Raw genomic sequence first — 12,747 nt, 5'->3', positions numbered from 1 at the left:
CAAGATTTAGCCAAAGACAATCGTTTTACAAAATCTTTTAAATAAAAATCCAAAATCTCCTTGGTTAGAAGAACACTCAAAAGCTCTTCAGAACATTAAAGCCAAACTAAAATATCTCCCTTGTCTCACTCTTTCAAATCCTGATTTTCCAAAAAATAATCCAAACTGATGCCTCTGAAACTGGATATGGTGGTATTCTCTTACAAAAAACACCCAAAGGTCAAGAACAACTTGTTTGCTTTACTTACTGGCACTTGGAACCAAACACAAAAAAATTATTCTACAATTAAAAAAGAAATTTTGTCAATGGTTTCTTGTATACGAAAATTTCAAAGCGATGTTCTAAACCAAAAATTTATTTTACGAGTTGATTGTCAAGCAGCCAAAGAAGTTTAAAAAAAAGATGTAAAACATCTTGCTTCAAAACAAATTTTTGCAAGATGGCAAGCTCTTTTAGCCATTTTTGATTTTGACATTGAATTCATTCTAGGAAAAGCAAATTCATTACCTGATTTTCTTTGTTGCGAATTCCTACAGGGAAAACCAAAACATGCAGCCGAAACCTCAAAAGGCCAAAACCAAAGGAAAAGAAAAACTGGAACTTGAAATTTCCAACACCTTTTTTCCTCTTCTTCCTCGCAATACTGAGAAGAAACAGCCAAACATTCTGCCAAATACCTCTTAACAAATGGAAGAATATCAGTTGAAAGGAAAACATAGGGTTTTAACCCTAGACCCTGAAGTTGACAAATTGCTAGAAGATGTTCTTATTTCAAAAATCTTCTTACCCCAAAATTATTTCCATCCAAAACATCCAAATCTCTCAAGCAGATTTTATGAAGCCATTCTGGTCCAAACAAATAGTGTGATCTTTGAACATCGCACTAACAAAAATCAATCAGAATATTCCTTTTCCAAAATGAAAATTTTGAATATTATCAGTGAAAATGAATGGGGAAAATCTCTTTCTCATTACCATAATGTCCAAAGTCCAAATGGGCAGTCCCATTCTTTTACCTACTGGGACTATATGATAGCATGGAAACATGCTCTCCTCTTCCAAAATTCCGAAAAAGGACATTCTTGGTTTTTGAATTTCTCAAGACCCTATACCAAAGAAATTCCTCCTTGGTTTTATACGCAATGGTGGACACTGTTTGGAGGACGATCTTCTATTTTGCCAAATACCCTCCTTACACATTATGCCAAAATGGAAAAATTACAGAATCCAGAGTTCCCTGCTCATTCTATAATGTTGTATTATGCCAACCATGGACTTCCATGGATTCTGAAGTGGAAATACGAAGTTTTACCTTCAGAATATCAAAATGCCAAAGTTCTCTTCCAAACTACCTACATCAAATGGTGGAACAAATTTGATTGTGACATAGTTCTTGAAGCAATTAAGCCATTAATCGTCCTAAAGGAATTGCCAAAGACCTTCAAAGAAGTTATTTCTTCCTCAAAGCCTGATGAAGTAGCCAATCTGATGAAAGAATTAGTTGAACTCAAGTCTGCGTTTATTGCTCTTCAAGATCAAGTTTCTAGTCTCCATGGGTCTACGTATCTTGAGTTTGAAGAGAGTTCTACTGCAGCACCAGAAGATGATCTCGATGCTAATGTTTTCTTCTGACGCAAAAGTTATGCCAAATATTCAAAAGCACCGACCCTGCCAAAAGATCTTCATCATTGCAACACGCCAAAAATCAAAAGCACCGACCTTGCCAAAGAATCTTCATCATCACAAGACGCCAAAAATCAAAAGGCACCGACACCGCCAAAAAACCTCCCTTATCACAAACGTCCAAAAGGCTACTGTAACAAATCACGCAAAAATGCCAAAAGCTGACCGTTTCTACTGTAAAACCAGACAGCTGTCCAAAACTAGGTAATATTCGCCCACAGGTTGTACCCACTGTTTTTTATATACTGCCTTTGTATGGTTCTTTTAATCTCTATATAAAGAGATGTGTGCTGAGCTTGTAAAAGCAAGAATTCGATTAGCGAATTCAAGTTTAGTCCCAGTAAGAGCTTGAATAGCAAGCTAGAGTGTTCTTCTGTGTTGGTGTAAGATTTACTGCTACAAGCCGATCCTGCCAGATTTGGTATCAAATCTAGCATGGATGGATGAATGGATGGATTGGATGCATGGATGGATCAATGTATAATGTATGCATTTGCATTATGGATGTTTCTTTGCTTAATTGCTTCTTAATTGGGAATGAGGGATGGCTAGATAGGTATATTTTTTTAGTTCATTTACTTTTACATGTCCTGCTTACTGCATTGTACCTGAGTTTGTATTATATGAAATCATTTTGGTCACAATTGGACTGATTTCTTACGATAGCACATGCTTTTAGGCCTGAATTAAATGAAAACTTATTATATATGTATTCTTTTTTGCAATTTTTTGATTCCTAAATATGCAAATATGTGTATTTAGGCATCTCCTAAAGTCTTAATGAAAAATTTCATATTTTTGCATTTTTTCCCATGTTTCCCCTGTATTTCCGGTTATTGGCGATAACGATATTTTATCTTTATCTCCAGCCAATGAAACTTGTAGTGATACCGACATCTTGAACACTGATTATCACTGATATTAGTTATGATATTGTGATAATTTGAACACTGGTACTAAATGCTATGCATGTTTGCATTTCTTTTTCCGTGTTGTTCTCACCCCTCTGTACAATTGGACTGCATGAAAGTTGGTGTGAAATGTTGTGAATTTAGAGCACTTCTCTTTCTTATGGTCCGCTTACAACAGAAGCTTGCTTGACATAGGATGTATGACTATCTTGATTATATTATGCTATCGCAAACTACTCTCCTCCCCAATGTTTTGTTCTTGATGATGCTTTGACCTTCCATTAGACTATCCATGTCAGTATTTTATTCATTGCTTTTTATTTGTTGTCATTCTTGTTTTGTGCAGTTTATCAGCTCCTTGAAAGACAATTTGAATGCAGAAGTGGCCTTGGGAACGGTAACAAATGTTAAAGAAGCTTGTGCTTGGCTTGGATATACTTATCTATTCATAAGGATGAAGTCTAATCCCCTAGCGTATGGGATAGGATGGGATGAGGTATTCTAGAATATTGAAAAAGTTTTGCTCCTTAAAGTTTATTATATGCTTATTCATACTATTCTTTTGTGAAAATTATTTGTAATAGCCATAGGCATGTATCTCGACGATTATTGAGTACCCTGTTTACTTCTTTGGATTCTGATCTGATTCTGTTTCTTTTTCCTATTTTGTGAATTAAGAGTGAGGCTAATTTTTGTGATGGAAGTTAGAAGTCCCTGGGATTAGAAGAAAAGAAAAAAGGAAAAGAAAAGAAAACTACATGCCTTGGTGGTGCATTTGGGGTGAGTAGGTATCTGTTAGCAGAACTGTAAGGAAATGGAGCTAAAACATGAGCATCAAAGATAAAGCAGCAAATAATCTATTTTATGTTCTAAAGTGTCTAGGAATCAAGAGATCCAAAGGTGTGGCACTCTAATTGGAAGGTTCTTGCAATTGTACATGAGCCATGATACTTTGTAGAATTGATTGGGATGGTATTGCAAAAGGTGTTAAGAGAAATAATTACAAAAGGTGATATTTGGGATTGCAAAAGCCATTAAGGACAACTGCATATCTTGTCTGAAATGGTAGTGTTAGTCTTGTTCTTACTCTGTAATTTGTAATTGTTTGCACTGCATCTGCTAATCTTGGAAAATTTCCCCTGATCAACGAATTGCAAAGTGATTCCATTATTCGAGATATCATTTTGGTTAGGTCTTATTCCTGATGTGGAATTTCTCACAAGGAGGTGGTATCAGATGCATGTAAGCCTGTATGATTGCTAACAGATTATAGTGGTAACTGCGAATGGATCCAATGGGGGAATCAGCCCTGAGAATGAGTTTCCTTCAGAACATTCATTGAAGCTTCTAAGCTAGATTGGTGGTGGCTGGTTCAACTCCTAGCCCATGCTAAAGTAGCAGAAACAGAGAAGAAGATGAGAGGGAGTGGTGGAGATGAACACTTTTTTATTTTACTCTACTTAGCTCAAAGCTTATAGACAAACGTATTAGAATAGGAACGTACTCCTATTTCTAGGGGTCTGTGATTAGAATCTAACTGTAAGAACCTGACAAGTGGCAAGTTTCTTTCTGTAGTATCAACCAACTTTCCTTGTCTGCCGATAACAGCTCAACAGGTGGTGCTTTTTATTGGTTGTCTCCTAACAACCCTACATCCATCATGACATGGCTTGCTGACTTTGCATTTTTGTTGGTTCTCCTTGCAACCTTGCATCAATAATGATATGTGGCTTCCACTTATTGCTAGGCAGTGGTTGACCTCCTTTTGCATCTTCATGGCACTTGACAACATTTGAGTTTTGCCTTTTGCTCACTGTACATCACATGTAAAATTTTCTTTCTTCACCAAAGAAAGGCTCTTCACTTGACATCTACCTTTGACTCATAAGGACCTTCTACCTGACAGATTTTCCACCACTTCCTATCACCTATGAAAGCTTCCGCTTGATATAATTTTCATCCTTCCCATAGCAGGGAATTTCCTCCCTACTCTTTTTCACCCATAGTTCCACAATGCGTAGAGTAAGCTGCAAAGGATTTGGAAGCTGGAGTGGGAAGTGTCCATTTCAAACCAATATCGAGTACAAGTGGAAGCTTAAGCTTCATAATTAACCGGAAATCTGCACAGCCCTCCATTGAGAAAGAAGAACAATCCTTCACCTGCTCCTTAAATCACTCTACCTCTAGCCATGCCAATTTGAACCTAAAGAGTCTTAGGCCCAAATTAACATCAGACACTTCCAACAGCACCGGGAAGTAGTCAAACACTGGCTTTGGGATCCCCCTTTACTCGCCATCGGAAAGAGGTCAACCAACGGATGAGAAACCAGAAATTTGTCGATCTTTGACATGGAACCTTGCTTTTGGCCATTTGACCACGTGAATCTGATGTTACTCATCAGAATGTTGACAAGATCATTCCTATCCACCAAGCTAGAGAAATCTCTCATACTCTGTGTGATGCGATCACTGTTCAGCTTTTCATAAGTGAAGCGGACGACGTTGAAATCTCCCCCTACACACCACGACAGCTACCATTTAACATGGATGGAGTCTAATTCATCCCAGAAGAAAGGCCGCAACCCTGGCAGATTTGGACCATACACAACTGTGAATAGCCATTTAAAGCTCAAAGCCACATCTCTTAGAACCACCAAGATTGAGAAGGAGCCCCTCCCCTCATGGCATATCATGAGGATACCACCTGCAAAAACCACTGCGTCACAGACCACCCATTCATTGCCTCTGCCACCCCACACCGAATCCACCAACTTTTGATCTACTGACTGTAGCTTAGTATCCTGCAAAGCCAAGTGCTGGATCTTGAAATCCTTCCGGATGTCCCTGACATGGAGCTGCTTTAGCCAAGAGCCCCCTAAGTTACTCTGCTCTCATTCGCAACTCCTGGGCCCGTTCCCTAGATTTTTTACTTTTGTTCTCTCATTCACAAGCTATTCTCTCCTAGACTTCTAAAGCTTACAGGCATAGATGAGGAGAAATCATCTACAAAACAAAGCGCATGCTTCTCCCCCTTCATTCCAAAATTTGCTCCCAATTTAGCCAAGATCTTTAGCCGCGTAGCCTAACTTGTGACTCCTATTCTATTTCATTAGAAAATGTTCTTTTGTTTCTTTCATTCCAAATTGACCAAAGACGTGCAAGAAGACAATATACTGAAGCATCCTTTTTCCCCTATACTAAGATGGTATAAGAGAAATTACTTTTCTTAGGCTGGAGAGCAGTCACATGGCGTAAATTGAGTGGATTTGTGTACGTACAGATACTTTTTCAATCCTTCAATGAAGAATGATGGATATCCAGAATTGGAATGTTAGTCTAGATTTCCAGTTATTTTATTCTAGAACAATTTTAAATGGGGTCTTGTCACCTATTTGTGATTAATAGCCCAAGGATGAAGATCTGATAGTTGTTAAAAAAACTTAGTTTGCCGATTCTTTATTATAACAACATGGTCGATGAATTGCTGTTAGAAAAAAAGGATTTCGATTTTATAGTCAGCTGTATAAGCTCTGGAAGTGGATGTCAAAACTTTAATGAATGATAACGAGTCGAAGAAGTGTCATGGACATATTCGAAGGTGAATGATCAAACTTGTGGATAAGTTCTTTCCCAACTCCTGTAGAGTGATGCAATACAGAATAATTGGCTTTTGAAACCAGAAATCTGACAAATGACATGGAAATGTGGCTGTGCCAAAAAATGTGGGTATACATTGATTGTGTGCATGGGTGTGTTTCTATATTCTACATGTGTTGCAGTGAACAGATGTTGGGAAGTAGACTCCATCTTCAAATATCTTGAACTTGAGACAATCACCTTCTAGGAGGTGTAACCTTTTTTTATTGCTATAGTTTTACATAGTTAGGTTTGCTAGGGTTAATGGTAAAGACTAGAAACTGGTTATGGTTTGTTTTAGCTTTGGTTATAAAAGGTTCCAAGGAGAAGTATTAGTTGCACGATCCTTCTAAATAGCTGCTGCTCCTGCTTCGAATTGTGCTTCAGAGTTGCTGCCCCACTTCCGCTTTGTAGCCATTTTTACCTGCTAAGACTTTGAAATTGATGGTTCCCCACTTCTGCACCCGCATCTGTTGCTGCTTCGGTTCAAGCTTCATGCAACTATAAGAAGAAAGAAAACTTTCATGGTCCATGAGTAGAAGATTTTTTTTTTCTGTGATTGGAGGTTTTGTCAGTGCTGTTTATGTGTTTTAAGGCTTATATCATTGCCCTTGCGGGAGGTTTTAGCCTGGTCACCCTCTATGAAACCTAATCTTCTACAGTGATGAGTGTTTTGATCCCTACCTTTGTCAACTACCGATTTCACTATGTGACCTGGATTTTCTTATTCTCACACCACCTTTTCATTGAATCTAATATAAAGAATTGAACTAATTATGGGCAAACTATACACAAAGTAAAGGGTTTTGACAGGGAATATTCTTATTTAAGGGTATTTACCAAGTATTAGAAGAATTACTTAAATAACTGCAAATGTATTCTGTGAAAATTGAGCATGTAAAGCCAGCACATTAAACATCTTGTGATGTCGGTGTCCCACTTACTGAAAAGAAACTTCTGAATTTTGCTGTTTAAATGTTGAAGATTCCCCCTTTTTTTCCATGTTTGAATATTCTATTCTTTTGTTGGCTGATTTTTCTCACAAGTAAGAGAGAAATTTCAATTTGAAGTAAATAATAACTGATGGCGTCGATTTCTAGTGGAACTGACAAGAATGAGGCAAACATTAAGTCAAGCATTTGATTATCATCTCTCAGTATTTTAACCCATTTCATGTAAATGACATTATACATTGCGAACTTGCAGCCGGAAATCTTATTGAATTGCTTCTCCAATGGGCACACTGTTGTAATGTTCTATTAAAAACTGAGTGAGTTGTGAGCAAATTTTTCACAAGATGTGTTTGTGGCAGGTATAGCAGAAGTCTTATCTTACTCTTAAGCGTGTTTTACTAATTTCTAAAATATGTAGGGTTGCTTCATATTATTGGAGTGGATGGTTAGAGTAGTGTTTAAATTATCGGCGATATTATCGAATTATTGCCAATAATATCGGTGTTGTTGCATTGGAGACAATGAAACCCCAATTTTTGGTTTCTCTTCAGAAAATCACTGAAATTTTGGCAAAATTTTCATTATTGTCGATAATTTGAATTCTCGCCGAGAATATCTACTATAGCCACCACCCACGTAACCTACCTAGGGAAAATTGTAGCCAACTACCTCTTTTTTCCGATAAATAGGTAAAAATCGAAAAAAATAAATCGGATGGGGTGGCTAAAATTGCGTAAATATGTAAAAATCGGGAAAAAAATATTTGATTTTGTTATTTTTGTAAATCCGTGAGTGATTTTCGTAACTGGTCGATCGGAATATGGAACTCAGAAGAACGCCTCGATCGACAGCGCTGGTCTTCGAGCATTGCATAGTGGTAAGAAAAACCTCAAAATTTACCTATTTCCTTTTCGATTAGAAGCTTGATGTCGCAATTCCAATGAAGAATCAATGATTTTGGGGATTTCCTCTCGATTTGGGGGAATGATTTAGGGTTCTGAAACCCTCACTCAAAAACCCCCTTTACTTCGGCGAGAATCCCCCTCGTGAACGAAATCTGAAGGTTTTTTTATTTATAAAAAGCTTCGAGTCTTTGACGAAGGTTGCGTACCGAGTAGCTCTTACGCTTTCTTGTACCGAGTAAACTCTCTTGGACCCACCGTGAATGTATGTGGTTTATCCACGCCGTCCATCAAATTTTCTAGCTCATTTTAGGGGTTCAGCTCAAAATTGAAGCATATCCAAAGCTCAATTGGACCACACCACAGGAAACAATGAGAATAATGATTTCTACCGTTGAAACCTTCCTAGGGCCCACAGTGATGTGTATTTGTCATCAAACCTGTTCATAAGATCATACAGACATGGATGAATGAAGGTAAAACACAAAAAATCAGCTGGATCAAAAACTTCTATGGCCCCTAACAATTTTTCAATGATATACATTCAATTCACACTGTTTCCTATGGTGTGGTCCACTTGAGGTTTCGATATGCTTCATTTTTTAGATGAGGCACTGAAATTATTTGGTAAAATGGATGGACGGAGTGGATGGAATTCATAAATCATGGTGGGCCCACAGAGTTTACTCAGTATGCTCAACTTACTAAGTTACTTAGTACACAATCTATCTTCCCGACGCTTCCCGATGTAGTCTCGCGTGTATGACTTGTTTAGATGGCTTGGTGCTTTGTGGGGCCTATGGTAATGTTTTGGTTTTGCCATCCAACCTCTTGATTAGGTTTCACAGACCTGATGAAGCAAAAACACAATTATTAGTTTGATCGAAAACTTTCGTGGCCCTTGACAAGTTTTTAATGGTGGGATTCAATCACTGCTGTTTCCTTTGGTGTGGTCTAGTTGAGAGTTGGATCTACCTCATTTTTTGGACCATGTTCTAAAATGATACTTTGAAATGGATAAATGGGGTGGATTTATCACAACGATGACAGTGGGCCCTACGCAGTAAGGGTGTGGTGTTTCCGAGTAACACAAAATCTGCTCCCTCGAAGGACGCAGATTGCTTACTTAGGCTATTGGACAGTGCTGTGGGACCCATCACCATGTTGTCTGTGTTTATCCACGCCATTCATTTTTTTTTTTTAGATCATTTTAGAGCATGATCCAAAAAATTAGGCATATCCAAATCTCATGTGGAGCACACCACATGTATTAGTAGTGATCGAACACCGCCATTAAAACTTCTTTGGGGTCACAAAAGTTTTGGATCAAGTTGATATTTGTTTTTTTTTCCTTTCATCTAGGACTTTATGACCCAATCAACAGGATGGGTGGCAAATAAGCATAACAACGGGCCTTGGGAAGTTTTTAGTGGTGGACGATCAATCACCACTGTTTCTTGTGGTGTGGTCTGCCTGAGATGTGGATCTGTCTTATTTCTGGGCCCAAGCCATAAATTAATTTTTTAAAATAGATGGACGAAATAGATCAAGGTATTCAAAATCGGTTACGTAATGGCCGTTACGTAACGGTAATGGTCATAACCGTTACACATTACGGGGTCAAAACGGTTGTAACGACCGTTACAGAAAAAACAGGCCTTAACGGTCCTGTAATGGCCTTGTAACAGCTTTTTTCAAAAAAAAAACAAAAAAGGGCCGTAACGACCGTTACGACCTGTATTATAATGTAATGGTGGTGGCCGTTACGGCAACCGTTACCGTTTTGGAACACCTTCATGTAGATAAAACGCATATATCATGGTGGGCCTGCAGAACACTGTCCAGTAACCACCTCGTTACTGGTTGCCTTGATAAAACACAGACGCTAATTTCTTGCGAAAGCCTTTGGCAGGAACTTCCTACGCTGCGATACTGGGTGGGGCCCACCCTGATGTTTGTGAGAAATCTACCCCGTCCATTAGTTTTGTGACCTCATATTAGGATGTGCTACAAAAAATGAGGTGGATCCAAAACTCAAGTGGGCCACACGAGAGGGAAATATATGTATTTAGGCATGTCCTCATCTCTCATGCATTTTTTTTTTTGTGAGTTTTTTAAATTCCTAAATATGCAACTATGTGTATTTAGGCATGTCCTTAAGTTTCACTGAAAAATTCCACTATTTTCCCCGCATTTCCTGTTATCGGCGATAATGATATATATATATATATATATATATTATATTATATATATCTCCGGCTAGCAAAACTTGTAGCGATACCGACAACTCGAACACTCGTTAGGTGTACTTCAATAGCACCAGAATTGCGTTATATTTGCCAGTAAATCTGTGGTTTCATGTTTATTTTTGTTGCTTTCTCCTTTGTTGCTATTGTCATCAAGTTAGCACTACAAAACGAATACTTTTTGTTGCACTTCTTCTGGGGTCATGTGATTGCCAAATTTCCTTTCTTAGACTTTAGTTTTGTAACCCACTTGTTTTTCGGCTAAAGTACGCCAAAAGATGAGCGTCGAGATCTTTACTGTTTATTGGGGAGTCATTACCCATTGATGTATTCTGTGGACTTGATCTTTTATTCTAGCAAAGTACTGTGAATTACTGTACGAATTAGTTTGAAGTTCTATCTACACATTTAAGAAGATTTTTACTGAAATTTGTCATCAATGCATTTACTTGTGATCTTTTTTGTTGGGAAGTTTTCATATATGTACCATATCAGTCATTTTCATAGTTATGTTGCAATGATGGTACTGTTCCTTATCATTCAGCTTTGTTATCCAGAAATTAATTGGATCCTTTTATTTCTTTGCTTGTTGAAGTCTGTCAGGCAAAGTACATTCTACTGGAACCCTGTTCTAATAAAGACATTTGTCCTTTTGTTAGGTTGTTAGTGATCCTTCACTGGTTTCAAAGCAAAGGTCTCTCGTAGTAGATGCTGCACGTGCTCTTGACAAGGCAAAAATGATGCGGTTTGATGAAAAAAGTGGCAATTTTTATTGTACAGAGCTTGGTCGAATTGCTAGTCATTATTATATTCAATATTCTAGTGTAGAAACTTACAATGAAATGCTTAGGCGCCACATGAATGACAGTGAGGTAGTTGGCGAGTCCTTTACACTTGCTGTTTTGTACGGAATTTATTATCCAATTTTGATCCAATTTGTATGCATTCTCTATCTTTAATTTCTTTTGACTTTGCCACTTGCCACAGGTAATTAACATGGTAGCCCACTCATCTGAATTTGAAAATATTCCTATTAGAGATGAGGAGCAGAATGAGCTAGAAAGCTTGGTTCGCTTATCATGCCCTGTAGATGTCAAAGGTGGCCCCAGCAATAAAAATGGAAAAGTTTCAATCCTTATTCAGGTCTTAACTACATCTAAAATTTAATATCATTCTTCTGTTACTGTATGATTTTTTGTTTGCATTCAACTAAAGGTTTATTTATTTATTTTGCAGTTGTACATTTCACGAGGCTCGCTAGACAGTTTTTCTTTAATCTCTGATGCAGCATACATTAGTGCAAGCCTGGCCCGTATCATGCGTGCTTTATTTGAAATTTGTTTGCGCAGAGGATGGTGTGAAATGTCTTCTTTCATGTTGAACTATTGTAAGGCAGTAGATCGCCAAATATGGCCTTTCCAACATCCTCTCAGACAGTTTGGCAAAGATCTTTCATCAGAAGTATGTCTAGCACTTTAATCATTGTACTGTTGGTAACATGCATATTGCAATAAATTTTATTTAATACAATATATTTTTGGAAATGGATTTATTTAATACAATATATCTGTTGCAGATATTGGCTAAACTTGAACACAGTGGGGCTGACTTAGACCGCCTCTTCGAGATGCATGAGAATGAAATTGGAGCCCTCATTCGTTATGCTCATGGTGGAAAGGTGGGTTCTCAATTTGTAAGTCTTGGTGGTTTTTATGTGTATTCCAGTTGTTTTAGATGGATACTTCACATTTCATTTACTTTTGTTTTGAAGTTGGTCAAGCAATATTTGGGATATTTTCCACGGATTGACTTGTCTGCAATTGTGAGTCCTATCACCAGAACTGTTCTCAAGGTCAGTTAAGGGTTCTCGATTTTTTGTGTCTCCAAGCTTGTAGAATCTGTACATTAATCATTTGAGGTGGTAATATGAATTACACAAATATTTGTGTTACTTGGTTTTCTCAGGTTGATTTGCTCATAACACCTGACTTTACTTGGAAAGATCGCTTTCATGGTGCTGCCCTACGTTGGTGGATTCTAGTTGAGGTGCTAAATCATTGGCCAAATTTCATGCCCATTATTTACACAATTTACCAAAATTTATGATACTCTGTGATAAATTTCTCAACTCACAGTATATTTTCTGTCTGTCCTGGATATAGACAGTGAACTCATCACCAGTGTTTTAAACTTCGATAGCACTGGTCGATACTATGAGGATCATACCTTTCTTATACCAAACATGGGGAATTGTACAATTCCTCTTCTTTGCAAGGCCGGTCCATGTAATGGTTTCTTAGACTTCAAGTCAAAGGTTTGAGGAGTTGGTGCCATCATCTTCAAAAACAGGGGAAGTGTAAAACTCCCCATGTTGATGATAATATTGACAATACCGATGATATATCAAAGCCTTCC

The 12,747-nt window shown here is 37.7% G+C and overlaps 1 protein-coding gene across 1 annotated transcript in view; it reads left to right on the top strand.

The window, feature by feature from the left end:
• Positions 1-12,747, top strand: part of LOC131219330 (DExH-box ATP-dependent RNA helicase DExH14) — a 148,714-nt gene that overhangs the window by 62,873 nt on the left and 73,094 nt on the right. Inside the window, exons 21-27 of the mRNA XM_058214411.1 lie at positions 2,942-3,091; positions 10,992-11,204; positions 11,320-11,475; positions 11,569-11,793; positions 11,909-12,010; positions 12,104-12,184; positions 12,298-12,378. Coding sequence (XP_058070394.1) covers positions 2,942-3,091; positions 10,992-11,204; positions 11,320-11,475; positions 11,569-11,793; positions 11,909-12,010; positions 12,104-12,184; positions 12,298-12,378 — 1,008 coding nt within the window. The remainder of the gene's footprint in view (positions 1-2,941; positions 3,092-10,991; positions 11,205-11,319; positions 11,476-11,568; positions 11,794-11,908; positions 12,011-12,103; positions 12,185-12,297; positions 12,379-12,747) is intronic.

Source organism: Magnolia sinica, chromosome 11, assembly GCF_029962835.1.
Source record: "Magnolia sinica isolate HGM2019 chromosome 11, MsV1, whole genome shotgun sequence".
Classification (NCBI taxonomy): domain Eukaryota; kingdom Viridiplantae; phylum Streptophyta; class Magnoliopsida; order Magnoliales; family Magnoliaceae; genus Magnolia; species Magnolia sinica.
This window is presented reverse-complemented; position numbering and strand designations above follow the sequence as displayed.